This window comes from Bombyx mori, chromosome 4 (assembly GCF_030269925.1).
Source record: "Bombyx mori chromosome 4, ASM3026992v2".
NCBI lineage: Eukaryota > Metazoa > Arthropoda > Insecta > Lepidoptera > Bombycidae > Bombyx > Bombyx mori.
This window is the reverse complement of record NC_085110.1, coordinates 8,314,942-8,341,627: the sequence shown is the minus strand read 5'-3', so window position 1 is coordinate 8,341,627 and position 26,686 is coordinate 8,314,942. Positions and strand designations below refer to the sequence as shown.

General features: G+C 41.1%; 1 protein-coding gene across 6 annotated transcripts in view; it reads right to left on the bottom strand.

The window, feature by feature from the left end:
• The window catches only part of LOC105842081 (adenylate cyclase type 8), a 40,085-nt gene that overhangs the window by 9,931 nt on the left and 3,468 nt on the right, over positions 1 to 26,686 (bottom strand). For 4 of the 6 annotated variants that reach the window (XM_062668205.1, XM_062668206.1, XM_062668208.1 and 1 more), the window contains exons 2-17: positions 23,768 to 24,365; positions 23,016 to 23,231; positions 21,048 to 21,163; positions 20,847 to 20,958; positions 20,641 to 20,768; positions 20,331 to 20,489; positions 19,322 to 19,460; positions 17,268 to 17,366; positions 16,908 to 16,999; positions 8,742 to 8,997; positions 6,832 to 6,915; positions 6,185 to 6,289; positions 4,626 to 4,837; positions 3,787 to 3,862; positions 1,771 to 1,993; positions 503 to 585 (exon numbers count right to left, since the gene is read on the bottom strand). In XM_062668205.1, coding sequence (XP_062524189.1) covers positions 503 to 585; positions 1,771 to 1,993; positions 3,787 to 3,862; positions 4,626 to 4,837; positions 6,185 to 6,289; positions 6,832 to 6,915; positions 8,742 to 8,997; positions 16,908 to 16,999; positions 17,268 to 17,366; positions 19,322 to 19,460; positions 20,331 to 20,489; positions 20,641 to 20,768; positions 20,847 to 20,958; positions 21,048 to 21,163; positions 23,016 to 23,231; positions 23,768 to 24,313 — 2,646 coding nt within the window. In that variant the 5' untranslated portion in view covers positions 24,314 to 24,365. Of the gene's footprint in view, positions 1 to 502; positions 586 to 1,770; positions 1,994 to 3,786; positions 3,863 to 4,625; positions 4,838 to 6,184; positions 6,290 to 6,831; positions 6,916 to 8,741; positions 8,998 to 16,907; positions 17,000 to 17,267; positions 17,367 to 19,321; positions 19,461 to 20,330; positions 20,490 to 20,640; positions 20,769 to 20,846; positions 20,959 to 21,047; positions 21,164 to 23,015; positions 23,232 to 23,767; positions 26,621 to 26,686 lie in introns of those variants that run through there. The other 2 variants (XM_038010627.2, XM_062668209.1) reach the window with 2 other exon arrangements.

Sequence of the window (26,686 nt, the reverse complement as noted above, 5' to 3'; positions counted from 1 at the left end):
TAAAACAAAGTCCCTTTTCTGTCCCTATATCCCCATGTATGCTTAAATCCTTAAAAACTACGCAATGGATTTTGATGCGGTTTTTTTAATAGATAGAGTGATTGAAGAGGAAGGTTTTAATGCACGAAAAAGCAAAAAAAAAATCCTCGGTTTTTTACTGTTTGTGTGTATTTTGTAAGATTATGATATAACGAGGTTTATTAGGCACTCCTTCTAGCGCCATCTATTGAGAATTGATTGCATATTTTTTTTTGCAATTTGTAATTTTAATATTCGAATTAACCGAATTATACAATAAAAAATGTGATATTTAAACTAGATTTAGAAACAGAAATGCTTAGTCCACTAATATCCACTGTTTTTTTTCCTTGGGTACATTTATTTAATTGTGTAGGTATTTACCATAATGTAGGTCAACTATAACGTAGTAAAACTAATAAAAGACTTACTAATTTATTTGAACTTACTTTAATGTTTCAATACCATTAAATAATATACTTACTAAATCGAAATCTGATATAACTTCGTTCAGAAACCGCAAACATTCTAGGCCTTGATTGTTAACTGTTTCCTCCGAGTAAAATTCTGAAATAATGCTTTACATTATATTTTTGATAAATACGTTTTTCCGCATCCTTGTAGGAAAAATTTGCTATTTTATTTAGCCTTCGAAGGTAAACGGGCACATGCCCGGTAAGTGGTTACCGTCGCTTATTTTAACCAGCAGTGCGATGGGCATAGCTACGTCATCTCGCATCGGTGTTCGAATCCTGCCGGCGGGTACCAGTTTTTTTTATTTACTTTTTATTGTCTTAGTAGGCAGACGAGCATACGGCCCACCTGATGGTAAGTGGTCACCGTCGCTCATGGACGTCAGCAATGCCTGGGGCAGAGCCAAGCCGCAGTCAATCGTGAACATTTGTTAAGTACAACATAGTAATATAACAAGTAACATTTGTACTTAACAAATGTTCACGATTGACTGCGATGGTGAAGGAATAACAGCGTGTATTAAAAATCAAACCCGCAAAATTATAGTTTGCGTAATTACTGGTGGTAGGACCTCTTGTGAGTCCGCGCGGGTAGGTACCACCACCCTACCTATTTCTGCCGTGAAGCAGTAATGCGTTTCGGTATGAAGGGCGGGGCAGCCGCTGTACTGTCAAAAATGAGACCTTACAACTTATGTCTCAAGGTGGGTGGCGGCATTTACATTGTAGATGTCTATGGGCTCCGGTAACCACTTAACATCAGGTGGGCTGTGAGCTAGTCCAACCATCCAAGTAACAACAAAATTAAAAAAAAAGGCGAAACCACGGAGCACATATTTCGTTTATTAATGCTTCCATTACAGAATAAATGAAATAGGTCAAAAGATACTGACCGTTAGTATAGGTTTTCATCCATTTCTTGTTCGAATTCGTGGTATAAGTTGCTTTTAAAATGAACGTAGCGGTTAAGAGGCAGGGCGATGTCGAAGAGTAGGAGGATAAGTGGTCATTAAACTCTAAGAGTTTATATTTGGAAAGTAGCGACCATTAATTTCTACCATAAACCATAACAACATGACGAAGGTGGCCATTGAAAGCCTATTCCTGAATAGCGTAAAATGTAGCAGTTTAAATGTCACGAATCGTTAGGAAGTAAGTACATATTTATTATATTAATGTGACAGTTAGTCTTTACGTGATATGAAGATGTTGCGACGCTCTCATATTTTACAAATAATTGTGGACTATTCGGTCAGTCAAAGACGACACAAGAACGTACCTGTAAAATTGGGCATTGAGGCAAATAGAACCCCGACTTCGGCGTAGCTTTGACTGTAGAGGTCGCGATGGTGGTGTCGTGCGCCCATGAAGTGCGTGGCGACATGCGGCGGGAGCACGTTGTGGATGAGCTGCTGGTTGCGACGGCGCAGGTCGCTCGCCTGCTCGGCTTGACCGCGCATGCGCTCGCCCCGGGAGTGCCGGGCGCGCTCTAGTGACTCCAACTACGTATCAAAATTTATTATAAACTAGCTGACCCGGCAGACTTCGTAGTGCCTTAATCGATAAATAAAAGACCTAAACTTTTGTATAAAATAAACTTAAAACAAACAAAAGGAATCGGTCCAGCCGTTCTCGAGTTTTAGCGAGACTAACGAACAGCAATTAATTTTTATATATATAGATATATTACTAAACAAATATATATATACATGAATCTACTATCGGATCGGAATCGCGACCCGCTGAGAAGATCGGGCGACAAACTCAGCGGGCTGATGTTTAGGTTAGGTTGCACGCTGAACTCTTTGTCGAGTTCGACGAGTACGGTTACCGGAGTCTCTGAGCCTGCTCCTAGTGTTAGAGCTAAAAGCGTCTAATGCAATGGTTATTGGATCTGATGGATCCGTAAGGACGTATCTAGGGCGTCCTAATCATAGGCAGGCTCTGTCTGTTTTTCAATGCATATTACAGTCAGAACAGTCGCATATTTAGGTAGATAGTACTGTAAAGTAGATAACCAACGAATTAAATTGAAAGAGAGAGAAACATAGAAACACTTATAGTCATACATAAAATATTTTAAAAACAAAATCTGCAAATCAAAATTAGTCGTTGATTGCCGGATACGTTATTGAACATAATCTATATATATATATGTGATAATTAAATCAAGGAATAGACGCTATTGATATGTATTTGGAAAAATAACCAGTCTCAATATTTAAATGTAACGTCAAATTGGTACTTGGATATCTAAAGAAACGCGGAGTGTTAAAATGTCGTAATGGTCATACCTATTACGATAAATAGTTTTCTATGTTTCGTAATTTAGCAACAAAACTGACGCTGTAGCTATGAGATACATACCCATTGACATATACTGTTGAAATATAACCCTCCTTTAGTTTTACCGAATTCGAGTTTAATGATAAGCTATTAATATATAAGTACATGTTACTAGTAATAATAACTCACGAACAACGTATTAAAGGTGTTAAGGAAACATTGAAATAGCTAGTATTTATAGTAGTTGAAAACATAACCATTGATGTAAACAAACTTATTAATAGCAAACGTCGATTCAAATGAGATTACACGCACTCTGTACACGCGAGTGAGCGCTCTTCAACGTGTCGAAACTGGGATTTACTCTATTTAACGTACGTACAGTCACGATATGTGCAGTTTCGACCGTGTAATCACTACTTAATAAAATTATATTGCTAAATTCGTATTCGGTATTTCGTGTTTGTTATCTATACATATAAATAAAATTGGAGTATCTGTTTGTAATATTGAAATAGCCTCTTTTTACTACATGCATATGAAGGAATATATTCAAAACAACATTTTTTACAATTTTTGTCTGTCTGTCTGTCTGTTTGTTCCGGCTAATCTCTGGAACGGCTGGACCGATTTTGACGGGACTTTCACTGATAAGTAGCTGATGATATAAGGAGTAACTTAGGCTACTTTTTTAGACTAGCTTCGCCCCGCGGTGTCACCCGCAGTTATTGTCGTACCGCGCGCAACATGGCGCGACTCGCCTATCAATAATAAAATTTAATGTTTCCGAAGCGAAGCGAGGGCGGGTCGCTAGTTTCTAAATAAAACTAACTATGATTAACATTGATTCTTTATTGTATTTGAAACATTCATTACGTCTGTGAACACTTAAACGTGGCAAGTAATAGTATTTATTAATCACGATGGAATTCTCAAACGAACCAAACATTTAGGCCATTATTTGTTTTTTTTTTTTACCACATTATTTATTTAGTTTAGCAGTACTTACGTATCTATTCAATATTAGGATCGCAACGACAATGAAGAACAAAAGCAGTAGATTACGGCCTCCATGAATTTGAGCACTGAAACAAGATATAAAAATAATTAATTCTGAAATTTGATTTGCAAATGTATTAAATACCAAGTTTTATTTTGAATCAAAACTTCAAGATTGCTTTTACGTTCTGTTGAACGTTGATATGCGTCAATGTTCTACGAAATTAAATACTGATCCACAAGTCACAACTCACAATGCAAGCATGTCACCTTGAGTTACTTAAAATATGACGCATTCTTGCAAACCTACTACATTAATAATTTACCAAGAATTCGTTAAGGGGGAACGTATTTTGGACTTCGTAAATGTTTTTATTATCAGCACGAATAGTTTTTATTTTACTTTACTGAGTACTTGTGCAATAATATTTAGATATCAGCAATAAGGATAAATATTATATTCTAATGTTACCAAATACCATACTGAAATACTTTCTTCACATTATTTTAGGATTTAAGTCGGTAGGTGGAAATTAGAAATTATTTTCTAGAGTTTTCGAACCTTTTCAGGGACAATGAAAGTGTGGCCAACCTTTGAGTATGGGAGGGATTAAAAGGAGATATCATAAAGATGCTAAGATTACGGACAGATTGAGAAATAACACTAGCAGAAGCAGTCCAGGACTTATGTCAGTATCTTCACTATCTTCTGCTTCATAGTTGTACATAGCATCCAGCTCGTGTAAGACCTTTGGATCTTTTGAATAATAAAGGCCTTAACTAAGATTATAAGTATGAAGTAAGTCAAATTATGATGGTAAATTGAGAAGTTCGGAATTATGTACTTACAGAGCCATAAACAAGTCTTCATCGTAATCTTTAGATGCGTTGAACGGCAGGCGAAATGGGTCACGGTCGAGGCTCGGACGCGAGGCGAGCAACGCGGGATGCACCACCGCCGGCACCACGTGAGCCAACGCCAGCGCTCCCAGGAACACGAACCGTGACCATCCCCCCATCGGAGACACCCACAAAGCACCACACGCGGCGCCCGCACCCACCTACATTATACATTAGAACAAGTCGATCAAGAATGTACTTTTTTTGTTCATACATGAGCAGGGTTTCACAGCCCAAAGTTTTTTTTTATTGCTTAGATGGGTGGACGAGCTCACAGCCCACCTGGTGTTAAGTGGTTACTGGAACCCATAGACATCCACAACGTAAATGCGCCGTAAGCCGTAATGCCGTAAAGGAGGGTTCCTTGAGATATAAGTTCTAAGGTCTCAAGTATAGTTACAACGGCTGCCCCGCCCTTCAAACCGAAACGCATTACTGCTTCACGGCAGAAATAGGTAGGGTAGGTACCACGGGCGGTGGTGCCTACCCTCGTGGACTTACAAGAGGTTCTACCACTAATGTAAAGTACTTACAACGTGGACACAGTAGCCCGCCTTAAGACCCAAAATCGAAGTCAGTATTATATTGTATTAAAGACTGCCCTACTCATAATAACCATATCACCACTAAAACTGTAGGTACCACTACAAAATCTTTTTTTTTGTGTTGATGCTGATTCTTTGTTAATAATTTGCTGTTGATGATATTTTAATACGAACTAAAAAAGCTATGCCGTAAACCAACAATGTTGAAAATGTAAGGGAACACAGACAATTGAGAAAATCTTAATTTCGTAAATATGCATTCCAATAAAATCAAACGTATTCTGCTGAAATGATATTGCAGAATTGAAGAATTAATGAACTTTCCAAATGACTAAACATTTTTGATCACCTTTAAACTTGGCTTTACAACAGTAATATGTGTCTTGACTTTCAAATGGTCATAAGTTAAAAAAAAAGCATCTATTATGCGGATAAGTATGTCTTCATGTTCTTTATGTATGAAGGACTAAACATGTCGATATGCATATAAACATTTTAATGGTGACTGTGTGGGTTTACAAAACGCCCCATTGTAACAATTTTGGTCGTAAAATAGTCATATATTCCGATCGAAGAATGGATTTATTTTTAATCAAAATACTTGAAACTTTGATCTCATCGCTTAAGGTCGGTATAAGCTAGCTAAAATATTTACGGAATCTATCAACAACATAATATCAGATAGGTTCGTTAGTTTTTTTCAATAAAAAGTAAGTATATAAATATTAAACATAACTGAAACAGCAAATGCGCGTCCTCGTTCGCTCTGTTGAATAGTTACGACAGAATAAATTAAATAGCTTGTGTTATGTAAGATTCTTGTTTAGTCAAAATGTAGTTAGTACCTATTTTCACACGTTTCCGATAATTCCTAATAAATGCATAAAAATATTGTATATCTCCATCTCCAATTCGCCTGCATAACAATGGATCCGAAATAATGTGAAAGTCTTAAATACTTACGTGATAGTAATATGAGGGGTGAAGACAGCGTCTCACGGTGAGATGTGACATCGAATTATCTGAAATTCCACTGTCGATCATTGATTCAAAACTGCCGCAGATGAGCTGCGGAACGAAAAGTTTCACTTCATTTAATTTTATGAACTCGCAATTACCATGAAGAAATTGCATTTGCTTCTTTGTAAAATTTAAATCTTGTTTACTTTTGGTTGAAACACACGACTCCCGGTCTAGCATGAGCGCTGGAACCGAACAGCTTCTTACACTTTTGTTGACCCAGTAGAGTTGTCAACCCAAAGTTTTATACTTGATTATTTTGGGTTGTATAATAAATAAAGTGATAGTTAAATTTTATTTGATAATAAAGATTTGTAGTAGAATTTATGACCGTTTCGGTTTTGGGAGTGTCTTCTTTTAGTGATGTTAGAAAATCATGCCTAGATCAAAGCTTATTTTATGCCTCTGGCTTCCCGTGAACGACGATGACTACTCACAATCTATTGGGTTTCGGACCCTTGACAGCAATAAAATAGTCCATGTTGGATTATTCATATAATCAAGCAAAAAAAATTATTACTGCTAATAGATTAGTTTAAAAAAAAATTAAAATACTCTTATCCGAAGTAAATTGAACATTCAGTATTTACCAGAGGAGCAACGTTTGCCGCGACGAACATGGATATATTGAAAATACCACAGGTAACCTTCCACTGAGGGTTGATGTCCCTTTTCTGCAAATATAATGAATAACTTCAAAAAGTGGTTAACTATTTATTGGTACAAAACGATTTTAAATTGGACAACTAAACTACATTACATAAAATGATGGAGGTATTCATATTTTAGTAGTTGATGGGCAGATTACGAAACCAGATTATGACATTTAGACATTTGGTTAAAGTCATAATTGTACTGAAATAACAATGGATGCCCTACCCTGCCCTTGAAAGGTTTTTGGGTATAGAAACATTCTCCGTAATCAACTCCTAGTTGTATTTAAAGTCCCCCACGAATGATTATCTACATACCTATTTTTCATGCTCTCCGAATTAAAGCTAAACCACCTAAACTAGAACTGGTAGTAGGTAGGACAGGCACGACTGAATTACAGTATTAAGACTTTTCCTTACGTTTTAGAGTAGGGCGCGGCATTCAATTTAGTATGCAATAAAAATAATCATAGAATTTCTTTACTGACGTAAATAAGATATCGAATTAACGGTCCACGTCGTCATTAGCGATAACAAGCACCATTAGACCCCCAAAGTGAATTAACTTGAAATAGCGGCTATCCTTCATACTAAATATAAAATCGAAGAATCTACTTTGTCGCTAACATTGATGGACTCCTAACACAACAATAGATTTTTATGTCGTCCTTATGAAAGTATGACTGACCTAATTGCTAAGATTTTTAGTCTATTCGTATATTATATTAATGTACTGATACTGAGTCTTACTTTTTTTTTGAAATAAAATATGTGCCTTACATTTTTTTGCGATTCATCAAACTCGCCAATTAATAAAGTTGCATATTTACTGGTAATGGATACTTATTTATATAGACTTCTATCTCATGCCTCAATGTAGTTGATATCTGTATGAAGCATAAACGCTATGATATCTGTGTGCTCCAGAAGCCTATTAGACGGATTCTGAGCTCTTCTGAAACTGTCACCGACTCAGTTGTAGCTGTAAAAAAGCTGTACCAAAAATCCTATTTGGTTCATAGTACAACTGTCTCTGCTATTAAAGTTAAATAAAGCCACGGATGTGTACAATATCCAAAATTCTATTTAGTCCCTACTACAACTATATCTGCTATTATGGCCGACAAGTATATTATCAACAGGTGCGCAAATTTTTTCTACAATATAGTTAATTTCAGATTTTTAGTGAATAATAGGTACATTGGAAATCCGGTAATCAAATATTGCCATTGACTCTTTTAACGATGGCTTTATTTATCATTTAAGAATAAAATGTTATCGAGATTTTATGATTATTTTCTAATTCAGGGGTGCGCTTTATGTCTATGGCGGCCGAATGCGGCCATTAGTTAATTGATCATTTTGGTATAATGATGATATTCGGTATCTTGTTAGCGCCATTAAATATACGTTATTATAATACACTGCTATGAATCTATGGATTATAATTTTTTTATGAACATACCAACAATTTTTTTTATTTTTTTTTGTGTTTTTTTATACTCTACAATCAGCATGAAATAAATAAGCTTATGTGACAATTTGAGCATGTCCTCCGATGAGGGTAGCTCCTAGTCAGTAAGTCATATACATACATATATTTATAATACATAATAAAATTCCATGATATATCCTTTCGCTTTGTCTATTTATTATAACTAACATGAATGTTCCTTTAGCCTTCCCTGTTAAGTCTTAAGCTTAAATCTTAAGTTAAGTTTATCAATTTCCTCCTTTATTGTAGTACAATCTGTATACCAGTGTATTTCCCCGTAAATAAAAAAATCGATAAAATTGCACATATACCTATATTATTGCTGCAGCTTGAATGTTACATTAAAACAAACCTTATATTGTGAGTATCTGTAGTGCACATAATAGATGATGTTTATAAGGCCTGTCTCCAAAACAAGTGCCATGTAAACAGCACTCAATGCCCAAGTAGGGGGAACCGCAAAACTAGCGATTGCGACCACGGCCGGTAGAAGCAGAACCGGAGGAGCCGCGAGCGCCAGCGGACAGGGATCGTTACGGTTCACGAAGGCCTGCTCAGCCTCGGAACCCTTGAAAGTAAGGCACAATGTTGTTGCGTCCGCCAATTCCCTAAAAAGCAAACATTTAAGATATAAACGCTTTTTAGCTTGCTGTTTGAATATATTGCATATATTCTTATATTTGTTCTTATATTGTATTTATTTTTCACATGTGTATATAAGTATATATTTTTTTGTAAGTTTATTAAGATATAGCACCATCCAGTTTGCTTATTCCTCTCCCTGCAAGGTTGTCTGGAAGATATCGGTTTCAGCGATAAGGCCGCCAATTTATGTCACCGACTATTATTTGTTTTATATGCTTACTCTGTACATGTGGTATTAAATAAAGAGTTATATTATTATTATGTGTATTAAACACTGCCTCGCCTGAGAAGACGGCAGGACACACTCTGGCGAGGTGGGCAACAATCGGCCGGAGCGTTAGGGACTATTTGGCGAGAAACCGGCGAACTATACGTGCATTCTTTTTTTTTTTTTTTTTTTTTTATGATTGAAGGATTACTGGTGGCCCGGAGGCCTTTCCAGTTTCACCAGGACAGGTGGGCGAGCAAAGGCTCAGCCAGGAGGGGTGGGATTTGCTAACAGCTGCCCGAGCGCCTCCGAAAGAGACCTAACAACTCAAGAGTAGCTGCTTCGCGAATGAATCTACTACCGGATCGGAATCGCGACCCGCTGAGAAGATCCGGCGAGAAACTCAGCGAGCTGATTCATGGGTTAGGTTGCACGGCGAACTCTTTGTCGAGTTCGACGAGTACGGTTACCGAGGTCCCTAAGCCTGCTCCTAGAGCTGAAGGCGTCTAGTGCAAAGGTTATTGGATCTGATGGATCCGTAAGGACGTGTCTAGGGCGTCGACGGTGACTGGCTCCTGCATGATCAGGATTCGGGGAGTAGTCAGCGGCGGCTACGATAAGGCGATTATCATGACGCATAGTCTTATCGAAGTACCGTTCCGACGCTGACTTCATGTATTTCTGTATAGATTCGAGGCCCAGGTCGTCGTGTAGGTCAACGTTCCTCACGAACCACGGAGCTCCGACGGCTAACCTGCAAAAGCGGGATTGTAGAGATTGAAGGGTGTCTATGTGTGTGCGGGCCGCGTGAGCGAACACCACACTCGCGTAAGTCATGACGGGCCTTATGCAAGTTTTGTAAAGTGTCACCTTGTTCCGAAGGGACATTTTACTCCGCTTACAGATCATGGGGTAGAGTCTACCGAGAATAAACGCGGCACGGTCACGGACTGATTTTATATGCGGGCGGAATGTCATCGATGCATCCAGGGTAACGCCCAGGTACTTGACCTTCCTGGCCCAGGGTATGGATTGACTAAAGAGAGTAATCGGGGGTGTGAGATTCCTCCTCCTAATACGGGAGGAAATCCGTGTGGAGCTTCCCCTCTGAAATAGCACCGCAGTACTTTTCGCTGGGTTGATGTCTATGCGCCATTTTCGGAACCACTGTCCTAGGGCTAGGGCTGCGCTCTGAAGCTTCTTCGCGATTAGGGACTTATTTCTACTAGAATAGTAAACAGTCGTGTCGTCGGCGAATAAAGCTAAATGGGTCGGCGGCGACCGGGGAATATCGTTGACGAATAAGCTAAATAGGAGGGGTGAGAGGACAGAGCCTTGCGGGACTCCAGCTGTGAGAGGTCGTGGGGAGGAGCGGGTTCCCTCGACTCGATATCGAAAAGAGCGGTTCGACAAGAAGTCCCGTATGATGAGCACGAGACTATCCGGCACACCCATGTTGAATAGTTTGAAAATCAAACCGTTGTGCCAGACTTTGTCGAACGCTTTTGCGACGTCGAAGAAGAGAGCTCCCGTGTATAACGGTTTTGGTCGATTAAGCCCCACAAGAATGTGCTCCGTGAGGCGGTGCACCTGTTGAACGCATGAGTGATTTGTACGGAATCCGAATTGTTCATCGATGAGAATGCCCTTGGATGAGACGAAGTCTTTGAGGCGTTTGTAGAGCAGACGCTCATACAGTTTGCCTAGAGACATGAGGAGGCTAATCGGGCGGTAGCTCGTCGGATGATTTTTTGGTTTACCGGGTTTATGTATGCCGATAACGTCCGCTTCTTTCCACACCGCGGGAAAGATACAGTTCGCCATAGCGGCATTGAAAATAGATGTCAACATCACGATGAGTTGGACGGGTAGAAGTTTAATAACGCGGTTGGATATACCGTCGGAACCGGGAGCCTTGCGAGGACGTAGGTCTTTGATCAAGTCTTTAACTTCCATCGGGGTGACGGGTGGTAACGCATCCGAGGGTGGCAAGGAGACTCTGCGTTCTACCTCACTGTCTACTAATTCTACATGAACAGGGTCCACGGATTGAGTGCTGGGCGTGCACTGGGTTTGCAATGTATCGGCCAGCAACTCTGCTTTTTCGTCATCATCAAACGCCGCGAGTCGGCCTGAGGGGCCTACGAGGGGGGGCATAGTTACTACCGTATCCGATTTGAGAGTACGAGCTAAGCGGTAGTAAGACCTTTGGGAGGGCGCGAGTCCTTCTAAGAAATCAGACCATCTGGCATCTCGGACTTCGGCGATGCGAGACTTTACGTCGCGTTGTAGGGCACGCATTCGAATACGATTTTCCGCGGTAGGATACCTGTCGTAGGCGCGTATCGAGGCGTTCTTAGCTCTAAGGAGTTCCCTAATATCATCGGACAATTTGAAGCGGTGAAGGAAGTCCTCCGCTACAACTTGTTTCGATGATCTATCTAATGTTGAGGTGATGTGTGACGTTAAGATGTCTATGGCTTCAGCGGTATCCTGAGGAGACGGGGTAGAGTCCGGGTTAAACGGGAGCGATGGTGGATCAGATTCAGCCAGGCTGATGCCCAGCGTGTGCCAATCCACCACAGTCCTCGTGACGGGAACGGAGTCGGGAGCGCGACCGAGCTTCATAACGACGGGACGGTGGTCTGAATCTAACTCTGAAACTACTTCGATCGAGTGTAAGCTCAGAGTTACGTTTTTTAATAACGCTATGTCGAGTATATCCGGGCGATGCGCGATATTTAGCGGGTAGTGAGTCGGTGTTAGCGGAGCGACGATATCGAAGGCGAGATCATCGACTAACGCGTCAAGCCGCCTGCCATTCGGGGTTGTGGTGTGTGAGTTCCACCTGATGTGTTTACAATTTAGGTCGCCCGCCAGAATGACAGAGCTCCCCATGCCGAGCAGCGCCTCGATATCACTGCTTAGAACGATCTTATCCGGTGGAAGATAAACGGACGGGTCGGCGGCGACCGGGGAATATCGTTGACGAATAAGCTAAATAGGAGGGGTGAGAGGACAGAGCCTTGCGGGACTCCAGCTGTGAGAGGTCGTGGGGAGGAGCGGGTTCCCTCGACTCGATATCGAAAAGAGCGGTTCGACAAGAAGTCCCGTATGATGAGCACGAGACTATCCGGCACACCCATGTTGAATAGTTTGAAAATCAAACCGTTGTGCCAGACTTTGTCGAACGCTTTTGCGACGTCGAAGAAGAGAGCTCCCGTGTATAACGGTTTTGGTCGATTAAGCCCCACAAGAATGTGCTCCGTGAGGCGGTGCACCTGTTGAACGCATGAGTGATTTGTACGGAATCCGAATTGTTCATCGATGAGAATGCCCTTGGATGAGACGAAGTCTTTGAGGCGTTTGTAGAGCAGACGCTCATACAGTTTGCCTAGAGACATGAGGAGGCTAATCGGGCGGTAGCTCGTCGGATGATTTTTTGGTTTACCGGGTTTATGTATGCCGATAACGTCCGCTTCTTTCCACACCGCGGGAAAGATACAGTTCGCCATAGCGGCATTGAAAATAGATGTCAACATCACGATGAGTTGGACGGGTAGAAGTTTAATAACGCGGTTGGATATACCGTCGGAACCGGGAGCCTTGCGAGGACGTAGGTCTTTGATCAAGTCTTTAACTTCCATCGGGGTGACGGGTGGTAACGCATCCGAGGGTGGCAAGGAGACTCTGCGTTCTACCTCACTGTCTACTAATTCTACATGAACAGGGTCCACGGATTGAGTGCTGGGCGTGCACTGGGTTTGCAATGTATCGGCCAGCAACTCTGCTTTTTCGTCATCATCAAACGCCGCGAGTCGGCCTGAGGGGCCTACGAGGGGGGGCATAGTTACTACCGTATCCGATTTGAGAGTACGAGCTAAGCGGTAGTAAGACCTTTGGGAGGGCGCGAGTCCTTCTAAGAAATCAGACCATCTGGCATCTCGGACTTCGGCGATGCGAGACTTTACGTCGCGTTGTAGGGCACGCATTCGAATACGATTTTCCGCGGTAGGATACCTGTCGTAGGCGCGTATCGAGGCGTTCTTAGCTCTAAGGAGTTCCCTAATATCATCGGACAATTTGAAGCGGTGAAGGAAGTCCTCCGCTACAACTTGTTTCGATGATCTATCTAATGTTGAGGTGATGTGTGACGTTAAGATGTCTATGGCTTCAGCGGTATCCTGAGGAGACGGGGTAGAGTCCGGGTTAAACGGGAGCGATGGTGGATCAGATTCAGCCAGGCTGATGCCCAGCGTGTGCCAATCCACCACAGTCCTCGTGACGGGAACGGAGTCGGGAGCGCGACCGAGCTTCATAACGACGGGACGGTGGTCTGAATCTAACTCTGAAACTACTTCGATCGAGTGTAAGCTCAGAGTTACGTTTTTTAATAACGCTATGTCGAGTATATCCGGGCGATGCGCGATATTTAGCGGGTAGTGAGTCGGTGTTAGCGGAGCGACGATATCGAAGGCGAGATCATCGACTAACGCGTCAAGCCGCCTGCCATTCGGGGTTGTGGTGTGTGAGTTCCACCTGATGTGTTTACAATTTAGGTCGCCCGCCAGAATGACAGAGCTCCCCATGCCGAGCAGCGCCTCGATATCACTGCTTAGAACGATCTTATCCGGTGGAAGATAAACGGACGCGATAACGATCGGCGCGTGTCCCGTTAGTGAGATTCGGCACACTGATGCTTCGATATTAGCGAGCGCGGGAGGATCGAGCGGGACGCAATGCAGGGCTCTTCTATAGTAAATGACGGTACCACCACCACGAGCAGAGAGCCTGTCGTTCCTGACCATGTTATAGTTCGCGATTTTAGGGTCACGGCGCGCGGGCTTAAGTAGGGTCTCCTGTACTAAAAAGATATCAATTTGATGGTCACGCAAAAAGTCAGAAACCTGATCACGTTGATTTGCGAGACCGTAAGCGTTAAAAAATCCTATCGTTACGGATAGGGGCTTTATTCTACTTATATACGCCATTGATTACCGGCGGAGTGAGGGGAGGACGTACGTATTTAATGACGCGTATACGTCGGCGTATTCTTGCACAACGGCGATAAAGTGTTGTGCAGTGGAGGCAGCGCGAATGGCGTCGCCCAAAGCGTTAACGCGCTCAAAGTTAATCGACTGAAAGAAGTCGATCGCTAAAGCGAGATTATCGGACGCGGTCGGAGGGCAAGTCGCGGGAGAGGGACGAGTTGCGGGGGCGGGACGAATCGCGGAGGAGGGAGTTGTAACCGTGTTCGTGTACGGCAGCGGTTTCGCCCAAGCCGAGACACTGGGCACCGGCGCCGGAACGAACGCTGGCTTAGCCTGCGACACAGAGGGTGCCGAGGCTTTGATGTCTGGGCCGGAAGCTCGGAGGCGGTTTTGGCGGGCGACGCGGCGATTTATTTTCGGGGCTCGGGGGCATCCGCGGTAATTTGCGGGGTGACCCTGTGTACGACACAGGACGCAGCTAGGCGGTTCCGTCGCGGTTTTTTGATCGCGAGTGCAGAAGGCCGTGGCGTGATCTCCTAAACACTTGACGCATTGGGGGCGCGCGTGACAGTTACGGGAAGAATGCCCGTATAATTGGCAGTTATGGCACTGGCTAGGTGTGCATTTCTTGTGTGGGGTTTCGACGGCGATTCCGGAAAGGCTACAGACCGTTCGGATGTTGAATATTTGCTTACCCTCGGGGGTAGGCTGGAGGGCGACGAGAACCATGTTATATGGCTCCCTTCCGCGAACTGTGTGCATGCGGTGTACGGAGTTAACCGGTAGGCCTTGTTCGAGAAGGTCGGCCTTGACTAGCTCGGCATCCAACTCTTTAGGGATGCCACGTATGACGGCACGGAGTTCGCGCTCCTCCTGGAGCGTATACGTGTGGAAACTTATACGCTCCTTACGGAGGTAAGAAGAGAGGGCCCTATGGTCGTCGGGTGTTCGAACCTTAATTTGAATGCCGTTCGCGAGGTTACGGGCATTCGTGAAGTTGATATTTTTGGCCTTAAGGGCCAGGGAAACTCGATCCCAAGCTGCCTTCTCTTGGAGGATTACCGGGGGAGGGGTCTGGGTTTTATTTTGTGCCACCGGACGCGGCGACGGAGTGGCACGGGCTGGAGGCGCAACGGGAGTCTGAGGGCGGGGGCGCGACGCGTTCGCGGCTTTGCTAATTTTAGCGGCCGCGGGAGCTCGAGACTCCGCGGCACGCTTCTTACCCTTTTGTACCAGGGTGAATCCATCCGTCGATGAGGCGGGAGCGAGGTCGACCTCCATCTCCGAGTCAGAGTCGGAGGACGAGGAGGCGGGCGCAGGTGACCTACGAGCAGGTGTTTTGGAGGGCACGACGGAGGCTGCGGATGATCGCGCTGCTGGAACGGTGGCCACGGCGGACGACGCAGCGGTTTTACTCGCCAGTATAGGCGACGCGGGAACGGCAGGCACGACGGAGGCTGCGGTGCTCGATGCAGAAACTTTGCACGCAGGTACAGGCGACGCAGGAGCAGCGAGCTCGGCGGAGTCCACGAGAGGGCTCGCGGTGTGATCGGCCTTGAAGGCCAGAAACTCTGAGGCGAGCTGTGGGTGGCGAAGTCGGAGGAATTCCGCGAATACAGCGTCCATGATCGCTGAGTGCCCAGGTGGGGCGGCCCCGGGTCTTGAAAACACTCGCCTTGCGGCGAGGCCCCAACTTCTCGGACCTGAGCGGTTCTATTGAACACAGGTGGCGATGCGGCACGATTACTACAGGACAAAGAGAAAACACAACAAAACGGAAATAACAAAAAGAAACAGAACAATTAAACACTTCCAGGAAAACAGTTTGTCGGCAGATGTACCACGAACACAGAAACAACAAAAGGAAACAAAACAAATAAAAACTTCCAGGAAGAGCACTTAGTCGGCAGATGTACCACGAACACAGGCCGCGCGAACAATGGCCGGGCTAACAAAAGCCGGGCGAACAAAGACCGGGCGATCGAGTGGTCGATGAGCACGTCCGCACGTGACGGGTGCCTCTATCGGAATGCATACGTGCATTGTCCAGCAAGACTGCTTTTTACATTTGGGCCACCACCGACTTTTTTATTTTTATTATTATATTATTAAATTATTATTTCAAATATTATATTAATTATACGGTATAACTTCGATCAATAATTGATCGAAGCAGTATAACAAACCAGATTAGTATCCAGTTGTTTGGTATTGTCTTGCATTTAATTTTTCTCTAGTGTGCTCAGTTTGTTAGCTTAATTGCGATGCACAGTTTCGTTGAAAAGTGGACCATTTACTTTATTTACTCACGGAGAGTATAAGTTACTAAAATGAAATAATTTAATCCACGGGGATTCTATGATACATACAGAAACATTGGTAGTTGAAATTTAAATTCCTGTCGAATATGCGCATTATGGAAATAATTTAAAAACATAAATGTTTATTATTCGCGCTAAGTTCACGCAACAATTTTTTATTTACATTACCAACTAAAATTTTGAATAGATGTCTAAACTATTTATAAAATGTTGTATCCCGTTGACGTACAAATAAACATAGTTTAAAATATTTACATTTAACTCAATACATTCAAATTACCGTGGTCGATTGATAGGACTTTAGTAAAACCATGTTTCTTTTAAACACCTAAAGCAATGATCTCTACACTTACCTATCATCATCTCTATTAACGAGTTCCTCTTCCAACATCAAGAGTATCTTTGATTCTTCGTTTCCTTTTTCTTCGTCTTGTGGTGAAAGAACCTACGAATAATTGATGAATCTTTTCTATGTGATAGATGAGCAACGGATCCATAAAAAAACATTAGGTCATGTGTAGGGTCTGAATATTTAAGATGTAAGAGAGAGTGAATAGCTTGTTGACAGGTATGCACATACATATTTAGCGTAGATAAGTATGAGTCGCTGTACGCCTAGTGGTCCAGTGTCCCATTTATTTAAGCTGGCGAAAAGTGGAAAGGGGTCGAGGTCGAAGCGCGCGCATCCGGTGTAACAGTAGTAGTGCACTCACCGAGACCTCATCGTCGTCTCTGAGGTCAGATAGCGTGTCAGCGAGCTCTCCGCCAAGCGCTTCGTTTGCCGTCGCAATCTTTTCTTCGCCTCCCTGGTACTACACAAAATAAAGACACAGCTTTAAACACATTTCCATAATCAATACTGTTTATTGAACATTGTGTAAAAATAATAATTTCTCTAATCTAAACTAACATAATAGATAGATAATGCCGGGGAGTTACGGAACGTGCTAGAAATGTTAAATATAGGCATTAGTTACGCCATCATTATTTATTTATTGTTACAATAAATCTGCCTTAGAATATTTTAAAAAGTCACTTCGTCTCATTGAAGTTAAGTTGACAATTTACGAAAAATACGAGGAAATTATAAAAAAACCTACTACCTACTATTTTGCTGTTTCATTTTCACCATCACCATATCTCGCTATTGCAGTGCAATAAAACATGGTATTGTGGCGTTTTAAAGTCTAAATATAAATTTTAAAATCCAAACAGCTTTAATACAATTGGTTCAATAGTTATTGCTCACTCGAACGAACAAAACGGGTTGCATTAACACGGATGAACAAATGCTTTAAACACAAAAACAAAAAATCGCTGTTCAAGATAAGCCCCTCATACAGATTTATTTCATTATTAATGAGGGTACATTTAGCTGACTGTATTTCTATTTGAATTAATTTGTATTGCTGGATATTTTTTGCACTGTTGGAATCCTTTAAGATATACAAATGGAACTAGTAAAGTAACTCCACGGGATATACCTAAATGCCATTTATTGGATATTGAATTTTTTTTCCTATAACATGTGGGATAGAAAAGAGTTACCTTCCCACTGGGTTGCCAGTATATTTAATATGCATCAACTAGCCTTTTATTAACATTGTTATAATATATGATTACATTTTAATTTTGCAATAAATTAAATGAACACTTTCTTTTTTTTTGCAATATAATGCCAGAAGACGCCGTCTTCCACTAACTGAGATACACATAAATTTGTCGTAAGGCCGTGTATGTTGGTCTATATTATCGTTCATGTATTGAAAATTTATCCCGCTTCTCTGAACTTAATTGTAGGAGCACTCGATCGACGGCTAATTTGATAACTGTTAGGCACTTATATCGTGAACATCTGTTAATATGCAATTTCCGAAGTGCGGAACCTTTGCACATAGCAATGTTTACTTAAATACTAATCTACGTAAATGTCTAAAAAGTATCTCTGTAGGTGAATTTAAGATTTATACTGAAAAATGATTGCGATTTCGTGTTTAGTTTCCCCGACCCCAAATCACTACTTTGTTCGTTTGTTTACAAGATTGTTCGTTAGACCTAGTAAAGCCAAAACAAGGAGCAGTCCAATTTCAAACTAATGATATTTAATATCGGATGCCGAAGACTTGGCAAGGTGGGGGAGCTTAAGTAGGAAAGCGGACCTTGATACTAGACAGGGAAAACGCTAAGAAGAAGAAGGTATTTAATATCAGGCAGACCCAATGGACAGGGACAAGCTTAAATAGAAATTATTTTGAAATGTTGCTTAATATATCTAAAATAAAATACACAAGGGGTTAACCTAATCTAAATATTCGTTAAAAGGGAGAGATTCGATAGTTCTAGTGCTATTTCGGTGTTTGTTCTCTACGCCCCCCAACAATCCCTTACGTATATATATGGCCGTCGGCTTTAATACTCAGACAGCCGATATTGGTTCATGAGCTTTTATAAACGCAGTTTCATTTTATTATTCTCACTTCCTGTATCACATATATATAAATTATGACTTTAATAACATGAATTATCAATATATATATGTATAGTGGTAGGACCTCTTGGGAGTCCGCACGGGTAGGTATCACGACCCCGCCTATTGTAACTATACTGAGACCTTAGAACTTATATCTCGAGGTGGGTGGCGCATTTATGTTGCAGATTTCTATGGGCTCCAGTAACCACTTAACACCAGGTGGGCTGTGAGTTCGTCCATTCACCTAAGCAATAAAAAAAATTAAAAAAAAAAACCTAACGTGAAGTATTATCTTACCGGTTTCAAAACTCGTACAATAAAGTAAGTTTTTATGCCTGACTGGCGCAGCATCTCCTCGCGGCGCTCTCCATGCGCGGGTTCCACTTCGAACTCATCGTTCAAGAAACTTAAAGTAACTTCCGATATATGAACGCGCCTGCGAGTAATTAACATGGTATAATATAAATATAAACGAAGTTTAGTATGAAACAAACTTTTAGAAATTGAGATCAACAGTAAGTAAAGTTTGTAAAAGCGTAAATCATCACGAACTTCGTGATATCTACCGTACCTAAAAAGCTTTCGAGTAATATTTAAGTTATTGTAATTGCGTAGGATGAGCAAAGGAGCATACTCTCGGCCTAGAGTTCAGCACCTATCAAAGCTTATAGACACCGCAATATAATTACCACTGCCATACGTTTTGAAGTCGTCGTGGCCTAAAGGAAAAGACGTCCGATGCATTCTTATTTAGCGATGCAAGGGTGTTCGAATTCCGCAGGCGGGTACCAATTTTTCTAATGAAATACGTACTTAACAAATGTTCACGATTGACTTCCACGGTGAAGGAATAACATCGTGTAATAAAAATCAAATCCGCAAAATTATAATTTGCGTAATTACTGGTGGTAGGACCTCTTGTGAGTCCACACGGGTAAGTACCACCACCCTGCCTATTTCTGCTGTAAATCAGTAAAGCGTTTCGGTTTGAAGGGTAGGGTAGCCGTTGTAACTATACTGAGACCTTAGGACTTATATCTCAAGGTGGGTGGCGCATTAACGTTGTAGATGTCTATGGGTTCCAGTAACCACTTAACACCAGGTGGGCTGTGAGCTCGTCCAACCACCCAAGCCATAAAAAAAATAGAAATAAATAAAAAAACTACTAAATTTTGGAACCACGTTTTTCTTAGACTTTAAGTCGACTCCCTTGATTGTTTCGTTGTAGAATGTAATACGGCATTAACGGTTCCTTTCAAAACAATACCAAATGGTAAATCATGTTACTTTTCTTTTAAATGCTTACCCAGCCATTCCACTACTCTCCATCTTATTGGCCAATTCCACATCTCTTGAATAAACATCAAACTGCCACTGCCGCTGACCCAAGACGCCAGCCAATACCGCTCCTGTATGTATACCCACTCTCATATCCACCGGTGAGTTTGTGATTTGTTGTACGTATCTAGAAATTTCGGCCACACAATTTTTTGTTTACCATCCAATTGTAACATAACACCCAAGCGAATTCAATTTCTTAGAAAATGTATACGTTATTATATAAATTATATAACAATATGTTATCTTATTATAAATCTTATTAGTTGACCACTTACTTAATAGCTTTAACCATAGACAAGCCCATGTGCACACAGAGAACGGCATGATCAGGTCTTTCTACCGGTGCGCCGCTAATGCAATAATAGCAATCACCCAGAATTTTGATTCGGAGCTGTTGATATTTCTAAACAAGACAAACATTTTCGTCAGAGTGTTTTTTTTTAACCAAAGCGAAAACAATCAATTCGGATGATGCATTTACCTCGGCGAGTCGATCGAAACGGGCAAATAACTCGTTTAATATCGCAACAAGATCTTGCGCTGAATATGTAGACGAAATAGCCGTGAAGCCTACGATATCTGCATACAGGATACTGTAATTTCAAATAATAAAACCCCAGTAAGTAATATACGGATTGCGTCACTACATTATTATTAGAATATTATGGGCACATTAACATACCTCACGTTCTCGTGTCGGGACATATAAATTTTTTTGAATTGAGTGTCGATAAGCCCTAATTCTTTGCGCATTTGGACAGCTACGTGCTCCGGAAGTACGGATAGTAATAACCTTTCCTAAAAAGAAACAGCGCTAGTTACTACCTACTCATTGAATTTTACAAAATGCTATCTATTGTAATCTAGAGATTGTCAGGCGTTAAAAGCAAAATAATAAAGAAGACATAATAATAAAGAAGATATCCGAATTAATAACTGTTCCTCATAAGTTGAAAAATTGTACTTGTTTTTATGTAAGTTGCCTTGCGTGGCAAAACTTTCCCTGTTATGTAAAAAAGGACGTTTCAACACGATTATAAAACAAAAGTTTTAAAGGTATTTCTTATTGCATTTGACGCACAAGCAGGTGGCCGCCTACCGGATCGGCACATATATACATCAGTAATGCCAGAGCCACAGACAGACTGAGGACTCTTTTCACCGTGTACTTTACACAAGTACCATGAAAAGGTTGATCATTTCGGAATAGTATGATACTTTTTATACTGCTGGTAGGAGGTCTTATGAGTCCGTACGGGTAGGTACCACCCTGTCTATTTCTGCTGCGAAGTAATGCGCTTCGGTTGGACGGGGGGGAGGGGGGGGGGGGGGTTGCAGCCGTAGTACTGTATAAACGGAGACCTTGGAACTCATATCTCATGGTAGGTGGCGGAATTTACGTTATAGCTGTCTGTGGGCTCCGGTAACCACTTAACATCAGATGGACCATGAGCTCGTCCACCCACCTAAGCAATAAAAAAAATCTTGTCAAAAATGATCTCTAGAAACTTATTGTGAATGTAACGCAAAAATGGATGAACTCTGCCGAGTGTCAGGAAGTACGATTGTGAGGCGTCATCTCGTCGCTTAGCGAATCTGTCGGCCGATCTTCGGTCCGTTGAGGCGGTGCGCCAGGCCTCAGCGGGCTGGGTGAACCGCGACCGAGGTTGTCTCACTTTCCGTTTGACGCAAATGCTCACCGACCATTGTTGTTTCGGCCAGCACCTGCACTGGGTCGCTTAGAAGGAACCGACAATAAAGTGCCACCACGGTGGCTGCGATGAGGACACGGCCGAGCACACTCTCGCATACTGTCCGGTATGGCTGGGACAGCGCCGTGTCCTCATCTTGCAAATAGGACCGGATTTGCGGCTGCCAACCGTTGTGGCTACGTGGTTCCGCATCGACTGGTCCTGGAAGGTGACGCAAGACTTCTGCGAGTCCATCATCTCGCCAAAGGAGGTGGCGGAACGAGAGAGGAAGACAATATTTTTATATCATCATATCATATTCATGTTATATTTACACATCTCAATATTTTTATATTACTTTGCAAGTAGTCATATAATTTAAAAGCTTTTATGTGGCTCTTTTAACGAACATAAATTTATAGTGTGTATGCATGGTATGTTAAAAGGTTCAGATATATTTTAACATGAACTTTTAATAGGTTAGCTATGTTACGGTCCCGACTCTAGACGGTACGGATTATGTTGTATCGTAGGTCAATATTTTCTTTTTTCTATAAGCTTTTTAGGATAGATTTCCGGCATACTAACAATTTTAGAAAGGTCGCGCGCTAGTCATTTCTAATAAGCGAGAAATGTAAAATATTTATGGAATTAGAAATGCGCGGATGGCATTCACTTGCTTAATATTTTTTTCTTGTCATGGTGGATGAAGGAGCTCACGGCCCATCTGGTGTTAAGTGGTAAACGGTACCCATAGATATCTACAACGTAAATGCCGCCACCCACCTTGAAACATGACTTCTAAGTCTCACTCAGCTTTTACAATAAAACGGCTGCCCTACCCTTCAAACCGAAACGCATTACTGCTCTACGGTAAAAATAGGCAGAGTGGTCATGGTGCCTACCGGTGCAAGCTCACAAGACATCTAGACACCAAATAAGATCAAATTAAAATTTACCTGTTCTTTGCTTTGTTGTTCAATAGTCAATTTGTCTCGTAAACTTCGCTTGGTCTCCTGGAAAGAGCATCTCTGGTTTCTTTCACTAATTGCATAAGCGGTACCGCCGAGGAACGTGGCTCCCAGTAATAATGTTCCATTTGCAATTTGCTGTTGAAGAGTAAGGTCAAATCGAAAATAAAATTCTAATTTCGTTGACCTAATTGACGCGACAATCTATATATAAGTAGAGAAACACAAAAGAGTTAAGAGTACCATTTTCTGCTTTCGTTGTCAAACAATTTTATTTTAATTTATTTAGTAGCTATTTACGAGCTTTAGCCTTTTCAATATAAAAATTCTTTACTTTAAGAAAAGTATGAAATCTAGAGATTAAGATTTAAATCGAAGAACCTGTTACCCATCTACGCCATTATTTGTGTCACAAAATTTGAACACTAAATAAATACGTATAACGTTTAGTCTTGCAAAAGGACGATTTTAACTTTTTTTTATAATTTACGTACAGTTTCAAACTTTTGATCCTGGAATCTATGTTCAAGTACATTACTATTTGGTAAATTAATCAATATCAGCAGCAGCCTACAAACCTCTACATACAGACATAGACAATATTTAATTAATATTTTCGCATTTAAACATAATTATAGAGCCCTGAATTAATTTAGTGTGTATATCTTATTTTTTTAAATCCTAAATATTTAAGAATTAAGATTAAACATTTGTAACTACGAATATTTAAATAAACGTACCTGGAAATGGAAATCATCGGCTAATGTACTTTCTGCTGTTAAAGCGTTGTAATATTGCACCAAAAGATAAGTAGACAGGGAAACGGCGCTGTAGAATACCATCAGCAAGTAATGAAAAGGCATTGTTGCAAGAGTAAAATATTGCACGACAACAGCCCATCCTAGTAGTTCATTATAAGAATCGCCGAGTCTGCGTGAAGTACTGAATAGTAATTGGAGCCATAATGCCAGCCATGTTATATGCGTGAGGGCTGGCCGAGCTTTCCGTATGCAAATATAGGCTGCGGCTACCAACAAGTTCAAGAGCAACGCTATCACAACGGAACAGTATGCCACGGATAAATCACGTTCTCCGGGAACTAGTACAGCGAACACTTGAATCAGCACTCCGATAGCAAGCAAACGGGGAACAGCGCGCTGTCTCTGTCTTTGGATGTAAGCCGAGTATAGCTTCTCTTCCTCCAGATCCGTAAATCCCCATGGTGGTATAAAACAATTATTGCACGAACATCTTTGTAAGACTTGTCCTTGTAGTGATTTCTCCATTGCTTTTATTTTTTAGCCATCATAAATATTCGTGACCACTTACTGTTCACAGCTAAAATTACGTTGTTACACTTAAATTTAATACTGACTATTGATGATAATAATAGTGTCTACTAAATCGTCAATCAATTTAATAACCTAAACGTCGTGATTATATGAGTAATCGCTTGTAAAATTTCAAGCACATAATTATTACTCGAGGAGCGTCTGTCAATATTAATATGTTAGGAGTAATAAGAGTAGTAAGTAATTGGACACTTGTAAATTTGAGTTTACTAGGGCTTGTTTTGAATTCGTATAGGTAGGCACATGAATCTGCCTATTTCTGGCATAAAGTAATCATGCATTCTGGCGAAGATCACAGTAATACTAAAATACAGTTAATACTTCAGCCTCATGACTTAAGGTCTTAACATGCCCCTCCCGCCATCTCTAGTGGAGGGCGGAAGTCCGGCGATTCCATCCTGACAAAAAAAATATCTTAATGTCGGACCTATGTTGAGATATCATTTTGAGCTTCAGATAACACGGGACAGTGAGAGCGAGGCCCAAATATATAAATAAACGTAAATAACTATCAATGATAGCATTGACTTTTAATCAGAGAACGAAAATTATTTCCGTTCAGTAACTTACGAAAATTGACTTAACATTATTAAAGCAGCTCAATCAATAGTATACATTATTAATTCCTTAAAGGTTGACGATCAATACAAAGTACGAACGGATATATTTGTCAAGAGTGTTCGGAAAACGCACACTCGGTGCTTTGGAATTCCTAACCTTTTCTTAAAAAAACATAAGCTGTAAAATTTAAAACTCTACAGAAGTTAACGTACAATTCAATTCCTGCTATAATTTAGTTTGAATTAACAAATAATATCATTTTTATTTAAACAAAAGCCGACTACTTAATCGTTTTAATGTGAGTTTTGAAATTGAGGCGACTGTTCGCCTCAATTTCAATACAAATATCAAAATAATCGTTTACTACGATTTTTTACTATTACTGCGGTAATTTTCCCTATCATTCTATGGTAATTATTAAATGTGAATTAAAAATTATATTAACATGTACAGAGAATCTTATATTAAAAGTTTCTTATAATAATAGTAGGATAGTAACCCTTACTATCTTTAACCTATACATATTATACCTATACTTAATTAACCTTTTTTTTTTATTGCTTAGATAGGTAGACGAGCTCACAGCCCACCTGGTATTAAGTGGTTACTGGAGCCCATAGACATCTACAACGTAAATGCCGCCACCCACCTTGAGGTATGAGTTCTTTTTTTTTTTTCCTACCTATGCTGGTAGGCTTGAGAGGCTATTCCACCGGAACCTTAACTAGTAGGTGAGCTCACGGGGCTCAAACCTGACGATATGAGTTTTAAGGTCTCAGTATAGTTACAATGGCTGTCCACCCTTCAAACCGAAACGCATTACTGCTTCACGGCAGAAATAGATAGGGTGGTGGTACCTACCCGCGCGGACTCACAAGAGGTCCTACCACCAGTAAAAACAATAAAACACAATCCCCTTAGCAATATCTACGAGTATAAACCTTCCTAACACTGCATCATAGTAAAATCATATAGGTTAAGTTCTCCTGAGAAATAATAGTTACATTACTATTTCTTTGACTTAAACTTGGTTTTATATTAAATTATGTTCCATGGGGAGTGCTCTGAAGAATTGTTCGAGATGATATCGTCATCTCGTTTTTACCATCGCACCGCCTGCCACCGGAGTAGAGTTCATCCGAACTACCTGGAGCCACTGGGGTCATCCACAGTGCATTTCCAGAGGTCTTTTTTGCCAAGTACCATCCGGCTATGGAATGAGCTCCCCTCCACGGTGTTTCCCAAGCTCTATGACATGTCCTTCTTCAAACGAGGCTTGTAGAGAGTATTAAGTGGTAGGCAGCGGCTTGGCTCTGCCCCTGACATTGCTGAAATCCATGGGCAACGGTAACCACTCACCATCAGGTGGGCCGTATACTCGTCTGTCTACAAGGGAAATAAAAAAAAAATGCTAAGAAGCGATGAAGCGAATATACTATGAATATGTTATTATGCTACACACGGTGATATTAAAAACTCGCACGTAAAACTGTGAGATGGACAAATAAATTATTGTGTGTGTGTGCGTGCGTGCGTGCGTGTGTGTGTGCGTGTGTGTGTGTACTTGTGTGTGTGCGTGTGTGTGTGTAATAAAGCTTATAAGCAAAATATAGATTTCTATGATTAATTCATGTATTTTTAAAAACATGAATTAATCATAGTAAATATTTAATAATATTTAATTTAAAGTTAAATATTCAGGCATTATTACTGTATATCAAATGCCATGTCTTCAATAATAATGCT